Here is a 27,655-nt window from a genome sequence, read left to right as displayed (position 1 = left end):
CCAGGGGCTGGGAATCCGCACTAGTGCAGGGACAGGGCTGGATCCCCGGGTCCAGGACCCCACAGGCCACGGGACAGTGAAGCCTATAAGACCAAGTGCCCTGGAGCCCGTGGTCTGGAGAAGCCATGGCGATGAGAAGCCTGACACCAGAGAGCAACCAGAGAGCCTGCGTGCGGCGAAGACCCCATGCGGCCAAGAGAAATACACGCGTTTTAAAACGGAACATTAGTCAAGAGATGGAATAAAAAAAACTCCCAGCGGAAACCAAGGAGCTGCAGGACACAATAACTGAACTGGGAAACCTACCAGGGAGGTGACCAGTCGTCTGCAGGTTCAGTGTGAAGGGTGTCAGTGCCTCGGTTTGTCCCGCTCTTTGCACCCCTGGACTATAGCCCACCAGGGTCCTCTGTCCATGGGATTCTCCAGGCAAGAATACTGGAGTGGGTTGCCTTTTCCTTCTTCAGGGGATCTTCCTGACCCAGGGATCGAACTCAGATCTCCTGTACGGCAGGCAGATTCTTTACCATCTGAGCCACAAGGGAGGTGTACAGTGTAACTCCTGCCAAAACTCCAATGGCATTTTTAACAACAATAAAAATCTAAAATTCATAGGAAACCACAGAAGACCCCAAATACCCAAATCAGTCTTGAGAGAAAAGAACAAAGCTGGAGACACCACATCTGATTTCAAACTCTATTACAAACCTAGAGAAATAAAAACTGCATGAACCGAGCAACAGACAGAGAGACCACAGGAACAGCACCAACAGCCCAGACGAAATGCACACACGCACAGCTAACTGGTCTTCAACAGGGGCCAAAGCCACACAGCAGGAAGGCGTGGTCTCTTTCGTGAGTGCTTCTGAGAAACTGCACATTCATGCATAAAAGAATGAAACGGGACCCCTATCTCACACCCTACACAGAAACCAACTTGAGATGGACTGAAGGCTGAAATGTAAGACCCAACACTCCTAAAAAAACACAAAGGGGAAAAGCCTCATGGCACTGGTTTTGGCAATGATCTCATGAACATTATACCAAAAACAAAGACAACTGAAACATAAATAACTGGGATGACAAGCTAAAAAGTTTCCTCAAAGCAGAGGAAACCACAGAGTGAGTAGGCAACCTACTAAGTGTGAGAAAATACTTGCCAACCATACGTCTAATAAGAGATTAATCTTGAACATACGAACCCTAGGGCTTCCCTGGTGGCTCAGGGGTAAAGAATTCCACCTGCCACTACGGGAGACACAGGCTTGACCCCTGATCCGGGAAGACCCCACATGCCGCACAGCCATTACACCCTTGAGCAACATCTAGGAGCCTAAACTCTGGGGCACAGGAGCCGCAGCTACGGAGCCCATGAGCCCAGGGCCCACGAGCCTAAATGAGAGAAGCCTGCGCATCGCAGCTGGAGGGAAGACCCTGTTCTCTGCAACGAGAGGCAAGTCTGAGCCGCAATGAAGACCCAGCACAGCCAAAAATAAATAGATAAATACATAAAATCGTTTTTTAAAACAGGACTACAACTCAACAGCAAAAAATAACAAAGACTCTGATTGAAACGTGGACCAAGGACTTGAACTGTTTTCCAAAGATGACCACACAAATGGCCAAAAGACAGATGAAATGAAAACATGCTGTCACCAGTCATCAGGGAAAAGCAAGACCAAAGCCAATGAGCTAACATCCAAGAAACAAAGAAAACATACATTGGTGAGGACGTGGAGAGACTCGAACTCTGTGCTGCTGGTGGGAACAGAGAACATGCAGCCACTGTGGGAAGCAGCGCGGGGGTTCGTTTCTAAAACCAGAACTGCCTCAGGAGCCAGTAAAGGAACCGAAACCAGGATCTGGAAGAGCCTCAGCACCCCGTGTTCACTGTAGCACGGGTCACAGTAACAGACTGAAGCGCCCCGAGCGCTTCCTGATGGATGGTGGGTGAGGAGAACGTGCTTCACCCTCGTAATGGGAAACTGCTCAGCCCGAGAAAGGAGGGAGCTCTTCAGAGTGCCACAGCATGGCTGCACCCGGAGGACGTTCACCCAGCAACACAAATCAGAACAGGAAAGACGGCATGAGCGCACGTGGATGAGGCGTCCGGTAGTCCTCAGTCAAACCGCGGAGGGCGGCTGCCGGGGGCAGGAGGGAGGCAGCAGGTTTCCCTCAAACGAGACGGGTAAGCTTCAGAAACCTGCTGCACACATGTGCTGGCCACGAAGATGTGTGTGAAATAACGCAGCGTGAAATAAAACCTTCAGGAGATGAATACAGACACACAGAAAAAGCACATTTTCAAGGGCTTACAAATGCTGTCTACTGAGACCTCCCTGGCAGTCCAGTGGTTAAGAATCCACTTTCCAATGCAGGGGACACGGGCTTGATCCCACTCGCCAGGGGGCAACTGCAACTAAGCCTGCGAGCCACAACTACTGAGCCACAGCGCCACCATGAAGCCCCAACAGAGGCAAACAAGTGAGAATCTACCAAAAATCCTGTCCACTGAGACAGACACGATATCTACCACGTCTTCTTCTGCCATGGGCTGGAAGCCTGAGAGAGCTGCTTAAAATTATTAAAGTGAAATTCGATCAGAATGAGCTTCCTACTGCCTTCACGCTCTAACCCAGGCTGGGGACAGCACAGGCCACAAGGGGCCGGCAGCAGGGGCGTCAGGGGTGAAGGCACCACGGCCGGGCACAAGGCTGTGGAGGAACCAACCGAGCAGGTGTGGGGTACCTACCTTCAGCAGCATCCAGGAGATGCAGGTGAAGGGCGTGCTCATCTCCAGGAGCAGCGTGACCATGGGCAGGTAGTGGCCGGCTTGGAGGTTGACCGCTGAGCCGAGAAACCCCAGGAAGGCAAACAGGTGGTGCACGGCCAGGAAGCCGTCGAAGGTGCGGAAGAGCACGTTGGACACATGAAGGGCAAGGTTCTCGAAGAAGAAGAAGCCGGTCGCCGTGGTGATGTGGAACCAGCACCAGTCCTGCTGGCCAAGCGCCTTGTCGGCCTGGAGCACGGGGTCCAGCAGCAGCGCCCACAGCCCCGCCACGGTGCCCTGGACACCGAAGACCGCGCGTGCGGCCGCCAGGTTCCAGAAGACCTGCTCGCGGGCCGCCAGCGAGCGGTAGGTGGCATTCAGGGAGGACAGCCAGTGGCAGACCACGAAGACGCCCAGGTAGAAGGCGCAGCCGGCGGCCGCCAGAACCCCGCGGACCCGTCCGGAGGTGTAGTCCAGGTCAAGGGTGCCAGCGCCAAGGAGGCTCATGCTGCCCGCGTCGTCTCGGCCAGGCCGGGGTCCACACGCTGCGCCAGGGCCGCAGCCCCCGGACCCTCATGCGCCCATCCTCACCCTGGGGAAGAACAGAGCCTGATCTTCTGCTGGCCGGACGGAGCGGCACGCAGGCCGCGCCTGCGCCAGGGAGATAGTCACAGCACGGGCAAAAAGTCTCCACCTTGTGCTTCTGAGTCTGGGTGACACAAACACAGCAAGAAAGCTTCTGCTGGAGGGACAGACGAGGGGGTGTGGATGGGGCAGGGAAAGACATGGGCCCGACTCATCTGTGTGTGCACATCTATGCATGTATCTGTGTGTGTACATCTGTGTGTGCGTGTATCTCTGTGTGCGTGTACATCTGTGTGTACGTGTATCTCTCTGTGTAATCTGTATGTGTTTATGTATACATCTGTGTGTGCATGTATCTCTGTGTGCATGTATCTCTGATCTCTGTGCATATGTGTATCTGTGTGTGTACATCTATGTGTGTACACATCTGTGTGTACATCTGTGTGTGCATGTATCTCTGTGTGTGTGTACATCTGTGTACCTCTGTGTGCGCGTGTATCTCTGTGTGTAATCTGTGTTTATCTATGTGTATACATCTCTGTGTGCATGTATCTCTGATCTCTGTGCATACATGTATCTGTGCGTGTACATCTATGTGTGTACATATCTATACATGTATCTCTGTGTGCGTGTACATCTGTGTGTGCGTGTACATCTGTGTGTGTGCGTATCTCTGTGTGCATGTACATCTGTGTGTACGTGTATCTCTCTGTGTGTAATCTGTATGTGTTTATCTATGTGTATACATCTGTGTGTGCATGTATCTCTGTGTGCATGTATCTCTGATCTCTGTGCATACATGTATCTCTGTGTGTGTACATCCATGTGTGTACACATCTGTGTGTGCATGTATCTCTGTGTGTACATCTGTGTGCGTGTATCTCTATGTGTGCGTACATCTGTGCACACGTGTGTTTCTGTGTATACATCTATATGTGTATCTCTGTGTGTACATCTGTGTGCATCTGTGTGCGTGTATCTCTGTGATCTCTGTGCGTACGTGTATCTGTGTGTGTGTGTACATCTATGTGTGTACACACCTGTGTGTATCTCTCTGTGTACATCTGTGTGTGCGTGTATCTGTGTGCGTACATCTGTGTATACATCTATGTGTGTACACATCTGTGTGTGTGTGTATATCTATGTTTCTGTCTACTGTGATGTTCTGACATCTGGACTCCCCAGATGCCACCCCACCAGCCAAGGGCCCACCAGGAGCCGACCATGACCTGTGCCAACCCCCCAGCAAGGCCCAGCCTCCGCCACCTGCCCTGCCCCAGGAGAGGACACTCCTCTGCCTGGATCACCCTGGCCAGGTGCCCGGCAGCTAAGAATACTCCTGTCGCCCAAACCCCAGAGAAATCACTAGAACGGGCCAGTCTCGTGTTCACCCCACCCTGCCTGCCTTTCCCTGCAAACCCGAGGACAGGCCATGGCCTCCGTCCCCCTCTGTTCTGTCCTCTGCCCCCTGGCCCCCAGGTCCTGCCTCCAGGCCCTGTGAACACCACAGGCTTTGTCGTCCTTTGTGGCCACAGCTGCCTGACCCTCTCAGAACAGAGCCCGGAGCCGTCTGGTCCCGCAGTGGTCAGCTTCCAGCCCCACAGGGTAGGGGGCAGCTCCAACAGGAGTGGGCCGGGGGGTGAGAAGGAAGCCTCACCATCCAGAGCCAAGCCCCAGGCAGGAGCCACGCGACCCTGAGCTCGGCAGAAAGGTAGCCCCTCCCGAGCCTTCACCCTGTCCGGCCCCTCCCTTCACACGTCCCCCGGGCACTGTGCTCCAAGCCAGCACCTCACTACATGAAGCTCTGTCTTGAAATGGGGGTTCCCCTTCCCCTGTGACCCTGAAAAGCTCTGACTAAACAACTTGAGCTCGCCAGGGGAGTGGCCCATAGAGGGGCCCCTTCTCCAAGGCTAGGGGACCCCAGGACCCCAGGAGTAAAGAACCAGGAACAGGGCAGTGGGTTCTGACCCCAGCTCCACCGTTTAAGAGCGGGAACCCAGGAGCCGGAGTCTGACTGCAGGACGGAGGTTGGCCGAGCGGAGGGCAGGAGCGGACGCGGGGCTGCTGACTGGGGGTCTGCCTGGCTCACGGGACCGCGGATTCCCAGGAGCTGGGCAAGCCCAGGCCGCTCCACGGGCCTCTGACCGCCACGCACCCAGGCCCTCAGAGCCTGGCCGGGGGCTCAGACCGCCTGCGGGCAAGTCTGTTCCTTTCAATCACACAGGGCACTCTGGGCACCTGCCCAGGGCCTGGCCTCAGTGCCCTGAAGGACCAGCTGCAGGCATGTCTGACATGCCCAGGTGCCCTGAGCAGGTGCCCTGAGCAGAACATGCCTGTACCCCCAGCTCTAGGGCCCTGCGACCCTGAGAAGCAGTGGTTAGTGGCTTCCTTTTCCTAACCAAGCGAATGTAACTGAAAGCGTGTGAACGTCTCCTGTGTGCTGCAGGTGATTTTAACTGTGAGGCAAGTTAAACCCAAACCAAACCGTCATCCTGGAGAGAAAGCCCGGAACGACCAGCACCCCTCACACCACATGCCCGCCTCTGACCTCCCTGCTGCCCAGCAGGCAGCTCACAGAGACATGCGGTCCTGAGGGGCCGGGCAGAGGGCCCGGGAGGGTGGGAAGTGGAGACGCGAGGCCGCAGCAGAGTCGACCACCTGCCTCTGAGGACAAAGGAGAAGCCCGGGCGGCGGGGAGGGCGGCTCCCAGCACCCAGGAACCAGGAAAACCACCGGGCTCCAGAGCCACTGACGGGCAACCTCAGCCTGGTTCCGGGTCCTCAAGCCTTCTAGGATCTGTGCTTGCGGTCAAGGCAGACACTGAAGCTCCCAGGCCAGACAGCCGAGGTGGGACCCATCAGAGACAAGGACACAACTCCCTGTGCAGACCAGGGACCCGACCCCAGGACTCCACCCCAGGACCCGACCCCAGTACTCCAACCCCAGTACCCAACCCCAGGACTCCACCCCAGTACCTGACCCCCAGTACTCCACCTCAGTACCGACTCCAGTACCTGACCTCCAGTACTCCACCCCAGTACCCGACCCCAGGACTCCACCCCCAGTACTTGACCCCCGTACTCCACCCGCAGGACTCGACCCCAGTACTGCACCCCAGGACTGGACCCCCGTATTCCACCCCCAGGAACTGACCACAGGACTCCACCCCTAGGACTCGATCCCAGTATACCTGCCCCACCCTGGTCATTGCTCAAGCCCTCCCCGAACACACCCTCCTGCACAGCTGCCTGCTCAGAGCTTCTGGGCAGGTTGGGCAGGTCCAACCTGTCACCCTGGGCCTCAGGGACACACAGATGAGGTGACCCATCTGAGCCATAAGGGGACAAGGCCAGGCCTTGGGTTGGAGGTGGTCTGCGGGAACCTAGTCGGCGACCAGACAGCCCCCAGAACCCCGAGATGGCACTGCTGCCCCCTGGCAAGCGGCACCCCAGCATGCACCCGGGCGCTGCTCAGGAACGCAGCACAGACCAGAGGGCGGTGGGCAGAGCTCCAGCAGCTCAGCGCCCGCCCCGCACCCCACCACACCCCTCAGCCTCCAGGCAAGGGGGCCTGGGCCCAGCTGGTCCTGTGGCAGCAGGCTGACCTTACCTCAGGCCCCAGCTCGAGGTCTCTGTCGCTGCCCCTGCAGAGCCGCACCCAGGAGCACAGACCCCCTGCTCTTTCGATCCTGGGGGGCTCTGGAGTCACCCACTGAAGCCCCTGCTTCTGGGCAGCCAAGGCCCCGCAGCCGAGGGAAAGGGGCTCCAGGGCTGGAAAGCCCGCCTCTGCCCCACAGGCCTCCATTTTCTTTGGGAAGTCAAGCTCTGTACAAACCTCGTCTCACTTTTTCACAAGATTCGGTGGTTTTGGCCGCTTCCCTGCACTGGGCCAGGCGTTTTAGGACACTGAAGAGGAGGGTTTCCGCAGTCCTGTCCTGGGACTGGGGTGTCTCCACCAGAGCAGGTGTGAGCTCCCGCCGTTCACTGGAGGCTACACTGATCCAAAACTTGGAAATGCGTCAGAAAGAGGGAAAAGCAGGCTTTCTTATAGCACCCTGGGTCGCTTGCAGGCCCTTGAAGGTCACCCGACTTTCCAGGGCACACAGCAGGTCTGTTTGGCTGGGACTGTGCCATGAGGTCAGCCAGAGGCACTGATGAGGTGCGGCGTTCCTGGACCATCCCCTGCCCCAACGGCCATCCCGGAGTTGGTTCTGTCCTCTCTGAGGGTCTTTCCTCAGTGAGTTAGTCCAACCTGATCTGTGCTCCCTGTTTTCACAGGAATTACACTTCTGTATTTTGAGAATTATACTTCAGCAGCTTTTAAACATTTTTTTTTCCAAATTAAAAGACACACTCAACAGGGTAAAGCAATCATACTCCAAAAAAAAAAAAAAAAAAGAATATCACTGATTTGAGGATGCAGAGCAGACATGCAGGAAGATCCCGCTGAGTTAAAGATGGGATGTGGCAGCAACCGATGGCTTGGAGAGGACCAGCCAAGTCTTTAAAAAACTGGTCAATTTCCATCTCACCTTGTGGAGCTCTCCTCTTTTACTTTTCAGTACTTTTCATCTCCTAAAAAAGCTCCTATTCTCTATTCCACCCACAAAATTGCATCCCTTTAATCTGCAGTGTGAAAGAGGTGTTCTCCAAGTTTTAAAGTGGTACAACCCATTTTATGTCAATATTTAACACAGAATAAACTTCATTTTTGACATACAAAAAGTAAGTAAAAAAACACTCTCAATGAACATAATTAAAAAAATATAAACAAGTCCTACAGCGAGCACAACCTGGTCTCGGGCGGCCTGCCAGTGTCCTCTCGGTCCGCCCGCGGACTGCACCCCTTCCACCGCGGCCCGAGCCCCGCGCGGCTCACCTGCCGCCGGAGGGACCTGATCCTAGCCGGCTCACTGCCCGGCTCACCTGCGGACAGGACGACCTGTCCTTCTGCATGCTCATCTGTGGACGGAGCGACCTGATCCTTGCCGGCTCACCTGCGCAAGGGTCGATCAAACTCCCGCGCGGCTCACCGGGGGACGGAGCGAGCAGACCACTGCCCGGCCCACCTCCGGACAGGACTACCTGACTCCCTGCGCACTCACCTGAGGACGGGCGAGCCGGATCCCGCCCCACAGTCCAGGCCTGGCCGTCAAGCACCGCAGGCCGCACCTGGTGGGCGCGGGGCTCCTCGGCGCGGGGATGAGGCTCTCAGATCGCACAGGAGACGCGGACCAGCAGGAGAACCCGCCCCCACCCAGCGCCCACCAGTGCACCCGCGCGCACGGCGCCGCGCATGCGCGCCCGGGGGCGTGGCCTCCCGGCTGTGGGAGATACCAAGGGTGCCGGCCGGGCGGGGGCGCGGGCCGTACCACCGCACGGAGGGGGCGCGGACCGTACCACTGCACGGAGGGGCGCGGGCCGTACCACCGTACGGAGGGGGCGCGGGCCGTACCACGCACGGAGGGGCGCGGGCCGTACCACGAACGTGGGGAGCAGCTCTCCGGCCTCTAGGGAACCAGCCGGGGACTCGCCACTCACGGCCCACGTCCGTTCCCCGGACCAAGATGGACCAGGAAAGGGCCGCCGGTCCAGCACTTGCGGGGAACGCCGCCCGGCCACGCCTCGGTTCCCCTGCCGCGCCTCGCGGAGACACCCGGCGGAGCTCCGGGAACCCGCCCCGGCGGGCCGCAGTGACTCCCCGGCAGAGGCTGCGGGCGCAGTTTTGCTTCCGCTTGGGCAGGCAGGTGACCGGCTCCCTCCAGGCTGGCCCCGCGCGCACCGGGGCAGCCGGGTCCGGGCGCCGGCCGAGCGCGCGTGCCCGGGGCAGGGGCCGCACTGCTGCCCGGCGGCTCGCGGGGCCGTGGGGGGAGGGGAGGCGCGGGTGAACCCCGCGCCCGCGCCCTCTCCGCCGCCCGGCCCCAGCCCAGCGTGGGGGCCTCGCCCCGGGCGCGCGGGGCCGGGCTCTGGAGCGCTGGGACCACCTCCCGGCCTGGAGCTAGGCAGCCCTGCGCCCCGGATGGAGCATCGGGGAGAGGCCGTGAGACCCGGCTGACCCGCGGCCCCGCGCACACCTGGCCGCCCGCGTGCTCCCGTGTCCCCAGCAGCGCCCTCCCCGCGGTCTCACCCCCGGGCCTGCCTCCAGGACACTTGTCACCGCTGGGCATCCTCTGCTCTCGTGCCTTTGTCCCAGTTCCCTGTTGATTTTCTGACTGCGGTGTTAGTAGCCCCTGGACCCGTGCCCGGCACCCCCGCGGTGACCAGTGTGGGTGCGGCAGAAAGAACCCCTGGGGTCCCGTGGGAAGCGGCCTCTGCCCTCCCGCCCCACCCTGCCCCGCTGCCTGAGGCGCCCGCGGTCACTTGACTGGGCTGCAGGAAGGCCACCCAGCCCGCAGACTCTGCAGTCTTCCTGCCCCTGTAACCCGTGAGGAGAACCACGGCCTCAGCCACCTCTCAGGACTTCTCTCAGGATGAAATAAGACATGGAAATTATCAGCGGCCTTGAAAAGAAAGTATAAACGATTACTGTGTCCCTCCAGCACACTGGCGGTTTCCGCTCACACTCAGGCTTGGCTCATTGTCTAGTTTAGGCTGAACCCCGAGTCCTACCTGTCCTGTGGAAATAGATGTGAACCGCTGGGGGAGCTACCGCCTCCGCCTCCCGGCCTCGTCGCGGAGCACTGCGCTGCGTCCCTCCGTCCCTCCGTTTGGAGGTGACCAGGCCGCCTTGCAGAGGAGGAGCTGGGATCGGGTCGGAGGCGCCAGGTGATGACTTTGCTAGTCACACAGGCAGTAAATTCCTCGGTGTCTTCAGGGGTCTTGTCATATGCTCTGCTATCTTTAAAGCATCCTGATAAAAGCAGTCATGTTTTCTAAAAATTACAGGTGTAACTAGTGATAAATAATCGGGGGAATTGAGAAGACTTTGAATGAAATGCCACTGATTCCGGCTCTGGTGAGGTACCTGTGTTCCCAGCCTGGCCACTGGCCTCCTGCGGTCCACCTCCTCCCACTTGGACCCCTCTCCCTGCTGGGGGTGGGGTGGGGTGTATGTGTGTGTGTGTGTGTCTGTGTGTGCATGTGTCACCAAGCTAAGCCCTGTCTGTAAATGGTCGATTCCTACCTCAGCTGCACGCACACTCCCCATGTGTTGTAGGTAAGGAAGCCAAGCGGGGCTGAGAGTAACTGACTGGTCCCATTTCCCACAGTGCTCCGGGAGGCCAAGCTTGGGGGTCCAGGCTGCAAGGGTGTAGAGAAGAGGACCAAAAACACTCCTTGTAGAGGAGGTGGCCAGGGCGGCATCTTTCTTTCTGATCATATAAGCAGTACACGCTCATTGTTTAATCAAGAAAAAGGTTTTTAGAAGACGGCAGACAAGGGGTGGGATTTCTCCTCTCTTCCTAAGAATCAAGGGAGGGAGGGAGGGATCTCCCAGTTTTAAACCCGGGAGTTACTCTGGAGAGTGACACCCCCACACCCTGTTGCCAATCAGCAGTTGAAAGCACTGGACCCGTGCTGGCCATCTGCGGACAACGGGTCAGAAATAAGCACAGACTCTGGATTCTGGCTATGCTGGCGATCAAGGTCTCCCCTCCAGCTCGAGCCAGGCTTCCCTCCGTCCTCAATGCCTGACCTTGGGCCTGTCCTTGCATCTTTAGTTCAGCTTTAGCAAAAATCCCCCACCCTGGATATCTGATCAGATTCCTCAGCCCCACCTCCCCATGTTATCGTCTAGGCCTCCCTGTTGAATGTCCAGTGAGAATGCCCTGGCCTTGATTCCTCCTCCCAGGAACATCCGGTCCCCCAGCCCCCCAGACACACCCTGCTCCTTGGCCGTGACCCCACTTGTCCTTGTTGTATTCGGAGGCGAGCCCAGTCTCCTCCCTGCTGCCCCCTCCAGGCAGGCCTCCAGGTCCCCACACGGTCTCGTGGTGCCTTGAACTGGAGCTGCTTCAGCAGCTAGTGATGACAGCGTCAGAGTGAAAGGTCAAAGTGGGCGATTAAATAGTTCATCCCACTCGGGGGCTGTGAGTAGAACAATACGGGAGACCCCTGTAGGTGCATGATCTCTCAAGGGAGCAGGCTTGCTGAGCAACAGAATGTGTGAGAGAAGCATGACACATGCCCCAACAACAAAACGGCGGTGACGTGAGACCCACATCCTACCCGTAAGCTCAGTACGTTAGGGATCCCCGGAACGTGCTTTCTGCACACACAAAAAAGCTGTAATTTGTGGACCTTGCTTGACCATGTAGGGTCAAGAAAGCTCCCCTTCTCAACCCAGAGGAGGAACTGATGATGGAAGCATGACCTCTGCTCAAGAAAGACAAAGAAGGTCTCCTCCCTCCTCCCCACTTTTCCTCTGATTGTGAAACTGTAGCCAGTGCATTCTCAGGGCATCTCCTATTGTAATAAAGCACCTCTTACCTACCACCTTGCCTCTCACCCCATTCTTTCTGCTCCAAGACATAAAGGACTGTGTATGGGAGCTCTTTGAAGCCCCCAAAACAGCACCCACTTGGTTTCAGTCTCATGAACACTAGTTCCTTAACAACTGTGGCAAAACAAAAACTTCCTGGAAAGAAAAGACATCACAGGAAAATGTATCTTCCTAGAGTCATTCCTGCTCCTATGAGTATTCATTATGTCCATTTCTTTCTCTACAAAGCATGTTTTTGAACCACCAAACACAGTGCCTATGGCTTGGATCCAAGAGTCTGAAAACATGCTAAAGGCTCAGACTGGGGTCTGACTCTTTCTTGCCAGCTTTACTGCTACTGCTCTGTGACCTCGGAAGGCTTGATTAACCTCTGCGCCACAGACAGGAGAAGATGAGATTGGTCCAAAGTCTCTTCCAGGGACTTCCCTGGGGGTCCCGTGGCTAAGACGCGGTGCTCCCAACACAGGGGCCTGGGTTCCATCCATCCCTGGTCCGGGAACTGGACCTCACATGCTGCAACTAAAACCCGACACAGCCAAATAAATAAAAATAAATATTAAAAAAAAAAGTCTCTTTGGGCAACCAGGCTTCTACTCCTTGAGTGTCAGCTAAGCTAGTTTGCCTCTGGTGCAAATGATGAGCTGGAAGCTAATGGCTGTCATTATCTTGGCTTATAAAGAATCCTTAAGTCTCCCCTGGCCAAACACATCAATGTAACAACAAAACTGCCTCGAGAAAACTGCTGGTTCAAGCACTGCAGAGCCAGGCTACTTCCGGGGCCAACAGAAGTACACCCTCAGCTGGAACACCTCCTCAGGGTCAAGTCTGGACATTCTTGGCTTTCACGGCGTGGGGGAGGGTGCCCTGGATGCTGTGCACACCCGGAGATGAAGCACGGAAATGTCAGCCCTGCGGGGGCCGGGGGTGAAGGTGCCCTAGTAACAAACAGAAACCCTGCGAGAGACGCCCCCCAACCGGTCGGTCCAGTCCCACCTCTCGGGTTGGTACCAGATGGTAATCAGGTGACCTGGAGGGTCAAGCGCAACTGTGAGAAATGCTTGATTCATACCACAGAGAGTTTAATGACCTTGGTCCCTCACCTCAGTTATTATTTTACAGACAGATTTACAGACTCAAAGTTTGCCCTCCATCCCCCGCCAAACAGAGCACAAGGTGATACACACATCAAATACACAGGCATGTAAAGAAAACGAGATTTAGCGTTCCTACAACATCAGGTAGAATGTTGTAAGCAGGCAAATCCCAAAAGTAACAGGCTGAGATGGGACATGTGCAAAATCGCCAAACAGCAAAAACCTACCCGAGGGGTTTCAGTTTTTTTCCTGGGAACTGCAGCGTTGGATGCAGAGACAAGGATGTGAGACTGGGGTCAGCTGAGAAGAAACCACAAGCCACAATAGGAGACAGACTCCTTACTCGCAGGCCTCTCACTCTTTTTTACAGTCACCGAGCCAGAGGGGCCATCAGTGAGCTGTCCTGCTCACCAGGGCCTGCGGGCCCCGGATGGCCAGGTCCTCTGCTCGTGAGACCAGGGCAGAGTAACTCTGGTCTTCATAATTACTTGGTAGGCGTGGGGCGTGTCACAAGCAAGGTCTGAGTCACTGTGGACGAAAGCCACCCGGCACGAGGGCCACGGGATGCCCACGCGTCACGTGGGGGCCGCGGTCATCCCCGGCGGGGGCGGGTGGCCTGGCCCCACGGCCACACCAGAGCCCAGCCGGCTGTTTAGTGTGAGTCGTTCCAAGGTAAAGACAAGCAGCAGGACGGAAGACGAAGCCTCCAGAGGGTCCAAGAGGGGCTGCTTCTGCCTTCACCAGGTGGGGATGAAATGGCACACGCTGACCTCAGAGTCACGTTTCCCAAACAAGACCGCAGACAGGGCTTCCCTGGTGGCTCCGTGGGTGAGAATTCGCCTGCTAGCTCGGGGACATGGGTGCTATCCCTGATCCAGGAAGATCCCGCGTGCCCCGGAGCCCGCGCCGCACAACAAGAGCAGCCACGGCAGCGGGAAGCCTGCCTGGCGCCGCTGGAGAGCAGCCCCCGTGCCCCACAGCCAGAGAAAAGCCCACACGGTGACACGGAGGCAGCCAAAAATAAGCAAACTTTTTTTAAAAGAATAAAATAAATTAAAAAAAACCAAAATCTGCAGGCAGGGTAGCTTTATGTCTGGACACTGCCAACTGGTCTTCTGTTCTTTTCTACCAATAAATATTAACCGTGAAAATCCATGAGCTCCCAACCTCCAGGCACCTGGGAGCAACCTTCCTGTTAGTACACAATTCACTTAAGAAAAAGGGGCTTTCCTGATAGCTCAGCTGGTAAAGAATCCGCCTGCAATGTAGGAGATCCCAGTTCGATTCCTAGGTTGGGAATCCCCTGGAGAAGGGAAAGGCTACCTACTCCAGTGTTCTGTCTGGCCTGGAGAATTCCAAGGAATAGTTCATGGGGTCACAAAGAGTCAGACATGACTGAGTGATTTTCACTTTCACTTAAGAAAAAAACAGGATGGTCTGAACTTGTGTTTACAAGCATCAAGCGAAGAGACAGGGCCTAAGCTTAGGGCAGTCACTGTATCATAGAAAGCAAGAACACCCGTGTAGATAATGCTTTTCATCAAGTTTGTTTCAATAAGCATTTTTAAACTTATTTATTCATTTATGGCTGTGCTGGGTCTTCGATGCAGTGCAGGCTTTTTCCAGCTGTGGTGTACAGGCTTCTCCCTGCGGTGGCTTCTCTTTTGCAGAGCACGGGCTCTAGACTCAGGCTTCAGTAGTTCTGGTGCATGGGCTTAGTTGCTCTGTGGCAGTGAAATCTTCCTGGGCCAGGGATCAATCCTGTGTCCCCTGCATTGGCAGGTGGATTCTGAACCACTGGACCACCAGGGAACTCCAAGCATTTTTTTTAGCATGTGCTCCAAGTGAACAAGTAGCCACGGCCATTTCAGTTAATCATGGTCCATTCCAAAGGGAGAAGAGATATTGCGATAAAACAGAATGCATTCTTGGTTGAGAAAGTAAGTCTTGGTTTAAAGCTATGTTTGTGTGTTAAGAATTTTTTTTTATTTTCTGTATTTATAACACTTTGATACCTTGGGGTATGTCTGACCAGGAAGGACCGCCCCTCCCAGAGTGAGGAGACCACGTATAAACTGCACAGCATTCCCCCACCCGCTCTCTCCAGCTCTCCCGTGACACTAGCTTCCCAGACAGGCGCCCTAATCGGCCAGGACAGACTTGTCAGATGGTGGGGGCCCCTACACCCGGAGCCCAGATCCAGCTGAAGTTGTTCAGACACTCAGCAATCCCTAACCGGGCCAGCCCCCTGCCCACCCTGCCTTTCCCAGGAGGACCACCACAAAGGTCCCCGCTCCTTCTGTCTCCCCGCGTGACCCACCTCCTGCGAACACAGCTGTCCTCCTCCACCACAGCATCTCCTGGGCTGCCTGTCTGACCTGTGTAGAACAAACCCAGGGCACATTTGAGGCAGTTTGCCAGAGTTCACACCTACATTTTCAGGTGGATGGACAGTTCTTTCAACCCAGTTAAAAACTAACAACAACAAAAAGACTCAAGACCGAAACAAAGCCAACGAGAGCGAGAACACTGAATTTTCTGCAGAATTTACAGGTGTGGGGACGTGGTTTAGTCTGTCTCTGTTTCTGTTTCTTTAAAATGCAGCTAGTAACTGTCCCTGCCGCCCAGACCAGCAGGTGGCTACACCAGCATGGCTCTCCTGGGTCGGGGTCATTTAAGTCCCCCAGGGGCGGGTTGGTAAAGAGCTGGCTCCTGAGATACCCCCGGCGGTCCTGTGTCCAGGGCCTGAGGCGCTGACCTGCTTGGTGGACACCTGGGTACTGTCTGCTTCCCTCACAGGCCCCGTGGGATGGTCAAGGTCATCTCCTCGGTGATCAAGGCCCTCAGACCAGCAATGCCCAGTCCGTGCTGGGAAGTGTGGCTATTCTTACTCTTCTCCTTCACAGACGCTCGGGTTCCCAGTCTTGTTTGTACAATGTTAAGAGCCAAGGCTGAAGGTTACTGTTGAAGTAATTAAGTTCTTAACTGAAGTGCATAATTAAAAATTAATTGAAAAGAGGGACAAATAAGGTCTGCGGACCTTCTGTGCTCGCATCTCCTGCTGAAACACGACGTGTAAATTCAAGTCAAGCCACCTCGACATTCTTGCTGGGAATTAAAGCCCATAAGCCGCTGAGACAAGGGGTCATCGCTGGGCAGGCGCTGCTCGGACGCCAACACTGTAGTCTCAAACACAGGCTTCCACTTAGCTTCCGAACGGCCACTGTGGCAAATGATGCTAACTTACCAGGAACAACCAGGGCAGCCAGCAAGAACCAGGGGCAGACTCGGGGGCACCAGGCTGGGCTGGAATTGGGGTGCAGCTGGGAAAGTGGGGCGACGTGAGGACTCGGGGCGCCTCTGGGGACCTGACGGGTCGGGGAGGGCAGGGGCTGCCTGGATGAATCCCAGAAACTTCTGTTTAGGCCAGTCTGAGCTCAGTCATGGGAGGCACAGTTTAAACTGTGACCCCTGTACAGAAGTCTGCACAGTCTTGTCCGTAATTTGTCAAGAACAAGGCTGAAGCATCTCGGGGCCTGGCCACGGCCACCATGTGGGATGTGTGGGCAGGTGCCGGGCTGGCTCGGGCACAGGGGCGCGTTGTGGGGATTTCCGTGTGAGCCCCGCGGCCCTGGAACCCACATCGCAGAGCCGTCCTCTGTGTGCAGCAAGGCCGTCTCTGGGGTGGGAGGGGCAGTGACGATGCGGCATCTCTGCTCCGTCCCAGGAGCTCCTGGTCCAGGAGCATGTGGAGTCCTGCCCCAGGGCCACAGGTGCGCCTGGCACCAGCCACAGAAACAACTCAGAACCAAGGTCACCTCCCAAGCCGATGGAGTCCCTTTGTAACTGTTGCCAAAAGCCCCCTAATCATTGCTAACAAACTTCCTGACTCCCAATTATGCAAAGACGCCCACTCTAGAAAACATCCTACAGTGCCCGAGGCAATCACCTAAGGCCAGCTTGCCAGCAGGCATTGTCTTAAGGCTACAAAACCAGCTATTAAGTTATGAAAACTGTCAGCTCTTCCTGGTCTGTCAGGAGGTCGGCCCACTGCACTTGCAGAGTCCACCTTATCTGCTCTTTGCTCTTAATAAACTCATTCCCTTCTGAAATGCTCTGTGTCTACAAATTCTTTTCCAACCCACACTCCGGCTGTCTCAACAGAGAAGACGGCACACCTCAGCCCATTCACAGCCTGTTCCAACCCTAACCCGGGGTGAGGGTAGGTGCTGGGAGGGCCTTGGGGGAGATCACGAGGGTGGAACCTCCGGATGGCATCCGGGCTCTGAGCACGCTCGCTCTCCCTCCCTCCCTCTGCCAGGTGAGGACACAGGGAGAAGATGCCACTGATGGAGCTGGGAGGGAATCTGTCTGTCCTCAGCAGACGTGGGAGCTGGACATCCAGTCTGCAGAGGTGAGAAATAAACATCGGGGATTAAGCCCCCGGCCCCGGGGAGTCTGCTGCAACCGCTGGAGCTGGGGCAAGGGTGCGGCCACCGTGTGCCCATGACTACAGCCCTGTCTGCAGCTGTGACTCTGCTCAGAATGTGTACACACAGTTGTATATGATGTGGAAGCAGCACAGAGAAACTGTCCGCTCCACTGACAGGTGCCCGCTGGGACACCAGCACGCGCTCGCCTGCCTGACATGACTTGGTCCCTCTCGCTCCGGGGGCGCGTCAGCGTCCTGGGGCCTCTGTAACCCAGCACTGCATCTCAGGCGGCCTAGAGCAACAGGGGCTTGTTTTCTCACAGATCTGGAGACCAAGGCCCCTGGGAAGGCTCGGGCGGGTCTTCTCCCAGCTTCCCTCTGGTGGTGGCAGCGTGTCCCCGCGTCCCCCCTCCCCCTGCACTGTGCCCAGACCCTCCTTTCCATAAGGGCACCTGTCATAGTCCATTAGGATCCCCCTCCCAGCCTTCATTTTAACCTGATGACCACTATAATGACCCTATTTTGAAACAAGGTCACATTCTGAGGGGCTGGGGTTAGGACCTACCGTGTCTATTTGGGGAGGGGGCAATCCAGCCTGAAACACACGGATCCCACCTCATCCAGGTGTCATCTCTCAAGGCCCCGTTCCACTCACCTGTTGCAGAGAAAAGGCAACAGAGGAACGGGCTTTGCTTCTTTCTTGAGAACAAAGCAGATGGAGAGAGGAGAGAGCAGGCCTGATTGCTCCTAGCTTTCACTTTGCTCCCAATCTGTAGATGTAACCAAGTGTGCTTTTTTGCCCCCTAACTCTGCATAAGCACCCATGAGGCTTTGCCTCTATGCTGATGACGTCCCCTGTCTGGTGCTCACCTTTCAGCACTCTCCGCAGACCACCCCTTGCGGTGCTTCCTTTTTGATTACAGAGAGCAGGCCTCAGGACAGTAACAGGAGACAAACAGCCAACAGCGGGCTGAGGAAGTCAAGTCCCCCAGCACCTGTGGCGAGTCTCCCCAGCTGCACCTTGACCTCTGACCACCGCTATGGGGACTACAGCTCCGTTTAGGGGTTTTCTTGAAAAGGGAGATCCTGATGTAAAGTACTGCTTTGGGGCAATGGTCCAGGAGTGGGACTTGGAAGTCACGTTTGGGCGAGTCTCCACCATACGGTGGAACTACCTGGAAGCAACTGAAAACTAAATTCAAGGGCTCATAAAAATAAAAATAATGACATTGCTTTGGGCTTAGCAAACTCAGAGAAAAGGTCTTTGCTAACCTTTGAAGATATGATAAACTCTAAAATCATAAAACATAAAACTCATAAATTTCAGCCTAGTTAGAAATCTTGTCACTGATAAAATCTTTCAAATAACAGATCAGTTCTTTGGGGAACTACAAACAACTTTCTCTTGGAAATCTTGAAAACCAAAATATAAACACAGGCCACAAGGGCCTGAGACTGAGCCTGATTAACTCAATCAGACAAGACCTAAAACCAAGGGGAAAAGAAAAGTGACAAGTATAACATTCAAACTGCTGGAATTGCTCCCTCAGCCAAACCTGTCGTGGTCCAGGTGTGGGTTGGAAAAGAATTTCCAGACATGAGACAGAATAAGAAGGAAATTAAGTTTTAGAGTGGGAGACACTGTTTGAACAGTGGGCCAGCTCAAGGGAGAACCGACGTTGAACGGGGTCCTTAGTCCACTTTTATGGCCAGGGTACAAGGAGTGGGACGGGGTCTTGCAGGTCATTTGCTGATTGGATGAGGCATGTGTACTGGGTGGGGAAGAGTAAGGCAAATACCTCCTCCCGGTGGGGTAGGAGGGGAGACAGGTTACACTGGTCAGGAGGACCTGAAATCCATTAATAGTTACAGCACGGGGCAGGAGGGAGGACCTGAAATCCATCAATAGTTACAGCACGGGGCAGGAGGGAGGACCTGAAATCCATTAATAGTTACAGCACGGGGCAGGAGGGAGGACCTGAAATCCATTGATAGTTACAGCACGGGGCAGGAGGGAGGACCTGAAATCCATTGATAGTTACAGCACGGGGCAGGAGGGAGGACCTGAAATCCATTGATAGTCACAGCACGGGGCAGGAGGGAGGACCTGAAATCCATTAATAGTCACAGCACGGGGCAGAGGGAGGACCTGAAATCCATTAATAGTCACAGCACGGGGCAGGAGGGAGGACGCGGGTCTGGTCTTTCTGCTCCTGCTTCCAAGACCCCCCTTGGTTTCATCTGCTCTTTCCTCCTTGGGTGACCACAAAACCTTAAAAAGAATAATAAGCCTCAGTCATCTGAACAAGCAATTTTAATGTATTTCAACCGTTCTTTGTAAACTAGTAAACTTATAATGTGATATTTGGTTCACAATTAAGTCCTTGTGTTTAAAGTAAAGCCCTGAGATCTCTAGTTTTGCCTGCTTGTGCATACATTATACATATGAGATATCCCTATCTTTGGAAAGCATTATAAAAATTAAATGTATAAAAAACTCTACTAAATTAAGAAGTGATTGCTTATAAATTAAACATAAAGAAACCGGTGTAAATGACTGATTCCAGATTCCCAGGAACTGGAAAATATTCCATATAGTTGATACCTGGTATTAAAGTTTACTAATCTAATTTACATGTGGTTAAGAGTCACAAAATCAAGTATAATATTTTATTGTACCTAGGTTTAATAAATATTTTGTTACAAGGAAAATAACTTCATATAATAAAACTTTAAATGTAAATGAGATAAGAGCTTTGGAATAAACTCTTTAAAATAATATTTTTTAAATGTCTACTTAAAATGATCTGGTTACAGGGAGAAAGCCAATTCTGACTCCATGTTGGAAACTGTTTCATTGACTTGCTTTTTTGTTGCTTTTATTACTATAATCATACTCAATGGCTTGCCCAGAGGACCCTGCCCCTCTGCTTGACTGTAAACTAAAGCACCTTTGTTCAGCCCACCTGTGAATAGAAGAGATTAACACCCCCCTTCTGAAGGCTGGCCTTTCCCTTGGGGATGTTTCACAAGACTGAAGACCCTTTCACCCGCCCCCTGCCTCTCCCACTCTATTCTGCCCTTGACTTTAGTTCCTCATTGCTTCTTTCTCTCTGATCTATAAAAGAATCCTGGCATCCAGACCCCAATAAGATGGTTATTTTGAGGCACCAGCCTGCCATCTTCTCAGTCGGCCGGCTCCCCAACTAAAGTCTCTTCCTTGCCTCAACACCTCGTCTCTCAGATTCCCTGCCCTGCTGCAAGCAGAGTGAGCTCGGACTCGGAAACAGTCTTTCCAGGCATTTGGTAACTTAAAGTTATAAAGTTGTATTAATTGAAATTAAATGATAAAAGTTTATTACGTAGCTAAAAAACACTGAGACATCAATTACAAAATAAGAAAACTAAAGGTATTTGTCATTGTTGTTCAGTCCTGTCTGACTCTTTGAGACCCCACGGACTGCAGCACCCAGGCCTCCCTGTCCTTCACCATCTCCCGGAGTTTGCTCAAACTCATGTCCATTTAGTCGGTGACGCCATCCAACCATCGCATCCTCTGTCATCCCCTTCTCCTGCCCTCAATCTTTCCCAGCATTAGGGCCTTTTCTAATGAGTCGGCTCTTCCCATCAGGTGGCCAAAAAACGGTTTTAAGCTATTGCTTCAGCATCAGTCCTTCCAATGAATATTCAGGACTGATTTCCCTTAGGATGGACTGGTTTCAACTCCTTGCAGTCCAAGGGACTCTCCAGAGTCTTCTCCAACACCACAGTTCAAAAGCATCAATTCTTCAGCACTCAGCCTTCTTTATGGTTCAACTCTCACATCCATACATGACTACTGGAAAAACCATAGGTTTGACTATATGGACCTTTCTCAGCAAAGTGATGTCTCTGCTTTTTAATATGCTGTCTAGGTTTGTCATAGGGCTTCCCTCATAGCTCAGTTGGTAAAGAATTTGGCTGCAATGCAGGAGACCCGGGTTCGATTCCTGGGTTGGGAAGATCCCCTGGAGAAGGAAATGGCAACCCACTCCAGTATTCTTGCCTGGAGAATCCCATGGACAGAGGACCCTGGAGGGCTCCAGTCCACGGGGTCGCAAGAGTTGGACACAACTTAGTGACTTAACTACTACTACTAGGTTTGTCATAGCTTTATAAAGGTATTTAAAAATATTAACAAAAATGTATTTAGAAATATTAAAGGTAATATAAAAACTATAAACATATTTCAAAATACTAACAAAAATGTTTGCTGTCACCCTGAAATGTTCTCTATAAAAAACCAAATATTTTTGGAAATTATCGCTGGTGTTCATGCTCACCTGTCCATAAAATGCCAATATAAAAGACTGTTCATAATTGCTTATCTCTTAGTTTTAACTAAAAATTAAGGTGTTCAATAATTAAGGACCCTAATTTAAACATGGAATTAAAGTCAACAAAATAACAAACATTTCAGGATACAGTAAGAAAGTAAAACATATGGTTTCAGTAAAACGGCATGAGGAATGGAATTACATTTTATTGAGGAAAAAGAAGACTCTGAGCTGCTTGGTTTTATGTAGATGGGAAATGAGAGGCTGATCTGGATACAGAAAGTGATGAGAGACTGTGGAAAAAGCTTTCTGTATAATCAGGATTAACTAAGTTTAGATTTTGTTCAGTAAGCTACTGCAAGACTAGAATTCATTTCTTTCTGTGTTAGAAGTGCTCCTTTTTGATAAGAGATCATGTGAGTTCCTGTGGCCTTAAGTGACCCATGTTTGTTTTCTTTCAGTCTTGTGGATTTGGTTAAATAAGTGTTGTTTCAATGACCTATGATCCTGTTGTGTTCTAAAACCTTTTGATGTTTCTAACAAACTTCCCAAATACCAAAATCTAACTAAAGTTCTTTTAGCCTCCTCCTGACTCTGGGATGGATGCAAGAAAAAAACCTCTCTGAGATATCTGAGAGAGGAATGTCAGCTGTACATTTGGTGTTTTTAATTCAGAAACTGTCAGACAACTTGAGGTAAACTATAAACTATAGCGTATGGATAAATGTCATTAATATAGATATTTCACAATTTATATGTAGTCTCTAACATCTGATATGTCCTGATAAAATGTTATCAGTCATAATTCTAGCGATTATCCTAAAATATTTTATGTTGCAAAAACATCCAAGTTTTCTGCTAACTGCACTGTATTCAAATCTTTAATCATGCTATTTCAAGTTTTGTCCTTCATAGACAATCATAATTTTATAGTTTTTACAAAATGAAGATTTTCAAGAAGACTCATAAAAAGAATCTTTTAAACAAATGTAAGTTTCTGATGGCCTTTAGACAACGCCACTGAACTGGATAACGAATGGCAAAACTGATTGAAAACTTGATTACTGCATGCAGATCAATAGGAATCAGTTACATGGGACAGAATGAATGTGATTTATATGAATATGATGAATACTTTTTATAACTTTATGACTTTGGAAAATACCCTAACTTAAATCTTTGTTTTTCAAAAAAACTTTTTCTCTTATGCTATGACCTACAACAAGTTAATAAAGTATGCCTTTGTAAACAAAGATGAAACATTTATCTTTTTCTATCTGACCCTGCCAAAATTTAGCTTCTCCAGATGGCTCTCCTTTGGATTTGATGGTTTACTACAAACAGATTACAATGAGTTACACTAATCATTGTTTTAATTTGTTCTGTTTCCAATTGTTTGTGCTTTTGTTTCCCTACTATATTATGACTTTGTCAATGTTACTAGCTGAATTACTTATATCCTATTTTATAAGACTGTTGTCTCTTATAGTTCCGAGTGTGTAAACAGGCCTCCAACAAAAATGATGATGACTAGGTGACTTGAAGCAGTTGATCAGATATGTACTTCTGTATAAGATCTTTGATGGTAACGGTGTAACTCTGGATATGGGAAAAAGCAACAAAAGGGAATATTTTCCTGGACCACAAGAGACAAGTAAGTATAAGTAATCCAGAGAATTCTGAATAGAATTGTTCTATGGTCCAGTCCAGTAACAGCATATTGAATGGCCTGTTAATGAAATCTTCACAAGACCTGGGAATGAGCATTCTTAGGACCATGGGACGAAATGGTCATGTACTGCTCCCAAACCGTGGTCAGATTCATGACCTTGAAGGGGCTCCGCCAACTGGAAATTGGCACTTGCCATCTACCTCTACAAAGATGAAATCATGGCCACTGCAGCTGCTGACCTTCAACACCCCTTGAAAAGAGTTCAGGGTGGAGATCAGGAATAAGGCACTCTCTGCTCCGAAAAAAACTGGCAAAACAGGCCTTTAGATAGTTAGACACTTTGGGGAGGAGATTTTTATGAGCCCTGATTCTTGTATCTTCCCATACCTAGAGAAACACTAACATCACTGACGCTGACAGATGCTTTGGCTATTAAGGAAAAATTTCAACTGAAGTCAAAATAGAGTAGCTGTGGCTCTGACACCCAAGGAAATAGTGTCTAGGTGACACTATGGTGTGATTTCAGACAAGTCCTTGTACTGTTAAGAACTTGAGTTTTTAAAAAAAAAAAAAAAAAAAAAGAACTTGAGTTTTCTGAGCTGTGTCAGACTTAGGATGCCATCAGCCATTCTAAAAACAAAGTCAGCTAGCAGCAGGTGATTAAACCTCACTTTTTAAAAAGTCTCTTCTTGTCACCATTATATGCTTAGAAAATGAAATTGCTTAAGATCATATGTTGACAAGAAGAAAAAAACACAAGTATAATGGACTGGATAAAGCACAAACTGGAATCAAGATTGCTGGGAGAAATACCAATAACCTCAGATATGCAGATGACACCACCCTTATAGCAGAAAGCAAACAGGAGCTAAACAGCCTCTTGATGAAAGTGAAAGGGAGTGAAAAAGCTGGCTTACAGCTCAACATTCAAAAAACTAAGATCATGGCATCCAGTCCCCATTCACACTTCATGGCAAAGAGATGGGAAAACAATGGAAACAGTGAGAGACTTTATTTTCTTGGGCTCCAAAATCACTGCAGATGGTGACTGCAGCCATGAAATTAAAAGACGCTTCCTCCTTGGAAGAAAACCTATGACCAACCTACACAGCATATTAAAAAGCAAAGATACTACTTTGCAGATGAAGGTCCATGTAGTCAAAGCTATGGTTTTTCCAGTAGTCATGTATGCATGTGAGAGTTGGACCATAAAGAAAGCTGAGCACTGAAGAACTGATGCTTTTGAACTGTAGTGTTGGAGAAGGCTCTTGAGAGCCCTTGGACAGCAAGGAGATCCAACCAGTCCATCCTAAAGGAAATCAGTTCTGAATATTCATTGGAAGGACTGATGTTGAAGCTGAAACTGCAATACTTTGGCCACCTGATGCGAAGAACTGACTCATTTGAAAAGACCCTGATGCTGGGAAAGATTGAAGGAGGGAAGAAAAGGGGATGACAGAAGATAAGATGGTTGGATGGCATCACCTACTCAATGGACATGAGTTTGAGTAAGCTCTGGGAGTTGGTAATGGACAGGGCGGCCTGGTGTGCTGCAGTCCATTGGGTCACAAAGAGTCAGACATGACTGAGTAACTGAACTGAACTGAATGACCAATAGCCACATTAAAGGTTAAGACCTACTTAAGTAAACCTAGACAACTGGCTACCTGACTACAAGTATTCTCGAAGTGTTTAGTCTAAATTAGGATTCAAGCTTAATTTCCTAAAAAGATACAAGACCTATTTCGTCTAATAATATTCAGGTTGTCATTCTTCCAACTACTGAGTCCAAATGACTTCATTCCTTTGGACAGGATGACCCAAGCACTGACCCGAAGTACACCACAATCAAAACTGTCATCAAATGTAACTTGATTCTTACTCCTTCTTTGACCCCTAGTTAAAATAATTCTTTTACTGATATTTGGCCTCTGTTTTGTAAATTACTTATTAAGTTTTATCTCCTGCAGATGACAACAGGTTTACATCAACATAATTACGAGGCAGAGACTACAGCCCTCCTCAGAACAGATCCTGCAGGAATAATCAGAAAAGTCACCCTCGGGCCCCTTAATAAAGCTCCGGGACAGCCATGAGGGCCCCTGAGCTGGACAACTGGTGATTGTCAAACAGAACAAAACTAAGGTTTTGTCCTCAGCTGGACAAGAACCACCCCTGTTTCCCTTCCTCCATTGATACAGAGCAAATAAACTGACAGGGGGGAGTTTGTTGCAGTGAAACAGAAAAAAAAAAAAAGAGAGAGAGAGAGAGAGAAATGACTTTTTCTTTTTTTCCTGAGCACAAAGAAGATGCAGAGAATAGTCAGCAGGCCTGATCACTCCTAGCTTTTACTTAGTTGTGTGTGCTTAGTAGCTCAGTCGTGTCTGACTCTGCGACCCTATGAACTGTAGCCCGCCAGGCTCCTCCGTCCCTGGGAGTCTCCTGACCCAGCTCTCCCGTGTTGCAGGTGAATTGAAGGTTCCTAGTCTGTGGACTGTAACTCTGCTTGAGCTACATTTTACACCCATCATCCTTTGACTCTATGCTAATTACATCCTATATCTGGTACTCACCTTTACCTTTATCTGGCACACTCTTCTCAGACCTCCCCTCGAAGTTTCTCTCTTTTTGCGTTACAGAAGGAAGGCCATGGTACATTACACAAAAGCCAATGGATTCAGCTACCGGGTTGCCAGACTTCCAGACCCAGTCCCCACCTACCTGACACCAGCCCGGGACCCTGCAAGAAACAATGCCAGAGGAGAAGGAACACAAGATCCTTACGCCACTGATCTTCATCACGGCCCCCTGACCGCGCGCCCTCATCTGTATGATCCCCCAGACTCCTCATGGAGCGGGCCACAGCTCCTGAGGACATGTGCCTGCTGAGTCTCCCGTCTGCCGGCTGGGGACTAAAGCCACCTTTCTGTCTCCTCCAAACTCTGTCTCTGGATTTTTCATTCTGCTTCGGCGAGCAGACAAGGCCAAGATGTTGGCGGCATCGTACTCATCACTAGATGATGCTGAGAGCAAAGCTTTGGCGCCAGGAGACCAGCTGCACCCTGAGTGTCACACTCACACGTGTGACCAACTTGAGAAGCGTCAGGGCTGCGTGGCTGCGCCTTTGGGACATTTCACAGCCGCACCCCACCATTGGCCTGTACCGAGCTCACATACATTTAAGTCGACTCCCAGGACCCTTGAAGTTTTCTCTGAAAATAATTTAATAATGAGCACGATGCTGTGGGTTGCTGCGAGCGCCAGGGCCCATGCACCCAGCTGGGTAACCAGGCAGGTCTGCAGGGAAGGCATGTTCCCCTCCGGCTAATTCTGAGCTGTCAGCAGACACATGACTCACGGTCACACGCCGGGGGCCGGGAGGCCCTGCCTGCTGCGGGCCGGCCCCCAGGTCAGGGAGGGGGCGGCTCCTGTGTGCCCACCGCAGCGGACAGGGAGGGCGGAGGTGATTTCTGCTGCTTCAGAAAGTGGGGCCCTTTGCAGTCTGCCCGGGAGAGGAGGCTGATTCTGCCTGTCGTCCTGCACCCTCCTCTGCGGACGGCAAGGGGCCCCGCCTCTCCCCATCTTGGCCTCATGGGCTTCCTTTGCAGACAGCTCCCTTTGTTTGGAGTTCGAGACAGAAGGAGAGGAAAAGGTCAGATGGCTGTGAGCAGAAAGGGTTTCAGTGAGAAGGAGAAAAAGAGGAAGGAGCTTTTCTCTTTCCTTTCCTGAGAGCAAACAAGATAAAGAGAACACTGCGCAGGCCTGAACACTTCTAGTTGTTTCTTTTCCTTTAACTGCTCCTGACTCTGAATGTCTGAAACTAAGTTTGCTTTTCTGCCTCCTTGGAGAAGGAAATGGCAACCCACTCCAGTCCTCTTGCCTGGAGAATCCCATGGACAGAGAGCCTGGTGGGCTGCAGTCCATGGGGTCGCAAAGAGTCGGACACGACTGAGCGACTTCACTTCACTCCTGCCCTCTAGGTCAGCAGGAGCTAAAATTCACACCTATCTTTCTTTGACTCTGTGCTAAATAACACCCCATCCGGTGTTTGCACTTACAGCACCCTTCCCCTTGCGGTTACATACCAGAAAGGAGGTCTCAGAGCCACCACCTAACTGCCAGACTCAGTTATTGGGTTACTGATGCCAGTTTCTGACTGTCTTTGAAACAATGCAAGAGGAAGAAATCAGGACCCCATCCCCTTTGATCCCCCCATCTCCTGTGCGAGCCCCCATCTTCCATAAGCCCTGGACTCCTCCTGGGGGGTGGGGGGCACAGTTCCTGAGGCAGGACCCTGCTGTGTGCTCCTCTCCACCGGCTGGGAATTGAAGCCAGCTTTCTGTTTCCGCC

The 27,655-nt window shown here is 51.7% G+C and overlaps 1 protein-coding gene across 8 annotated transcripts in view; it reads right to left on the bottom strand.

Annotated features, from left to right (window-relative positions):
• The window catches only part of CLN8 (CLN8 transmembrane ER and ERGIC protein), a 50,133-nt gene that overhangs the window by 4,368 nt on the left and 18,110 nt on the right, over window positions 1–27,655 (bottom strand). The window contains exons 2-4 of one of the 8 annotated variants that reach the window (XM_061134953.1): window positions 17,883–17,972; window positions 15,206–15,263; window positions 2,750–3,506 (exon numbers count right to left, since the gene is read on the bottom strand). In XM_061134953.1, coding sequence (XP_060990936.1) covers window positions 2,750–3,274 — 525 coding nt within the window. In that variant the 5' untranslated portion in view covers window positions 3,275–3,506; window positions 15,206–15,263; window positions 17,883–17,972. Of the gene's footprint in view, window positions 1–2,749; window positions 3,510–8,456; window positions 8,662–9,478; window positions 9,613–9,960; window positions 10,110–15,205; window positions 15,264–17,882; window positions 17,973–27,655 lie in introns of those variants that run through there. The other 7 variants (XM_061134954.1, XM_061134955.1, XM_061134952.1 and 4 more) reach the window with 7 other exon arrangements.

The sequence above is a fragment of the Dama dama genome, chromosome 32, assembly GCF_033118175.1.
Source record: "Dama dama isolate Ldn47 chromosome 32, ASM3311817v1, whole genome shotgun sequence".
Taxonomy (NCBI): Eukaryota; Metazoa; Chordata; class Mammalia; order Artiodactyla; family Cervidae; genus Dama; species Dama dama.
This window is presented reverse-complemented; position numbering and strand designations above follow the sequence as displayed.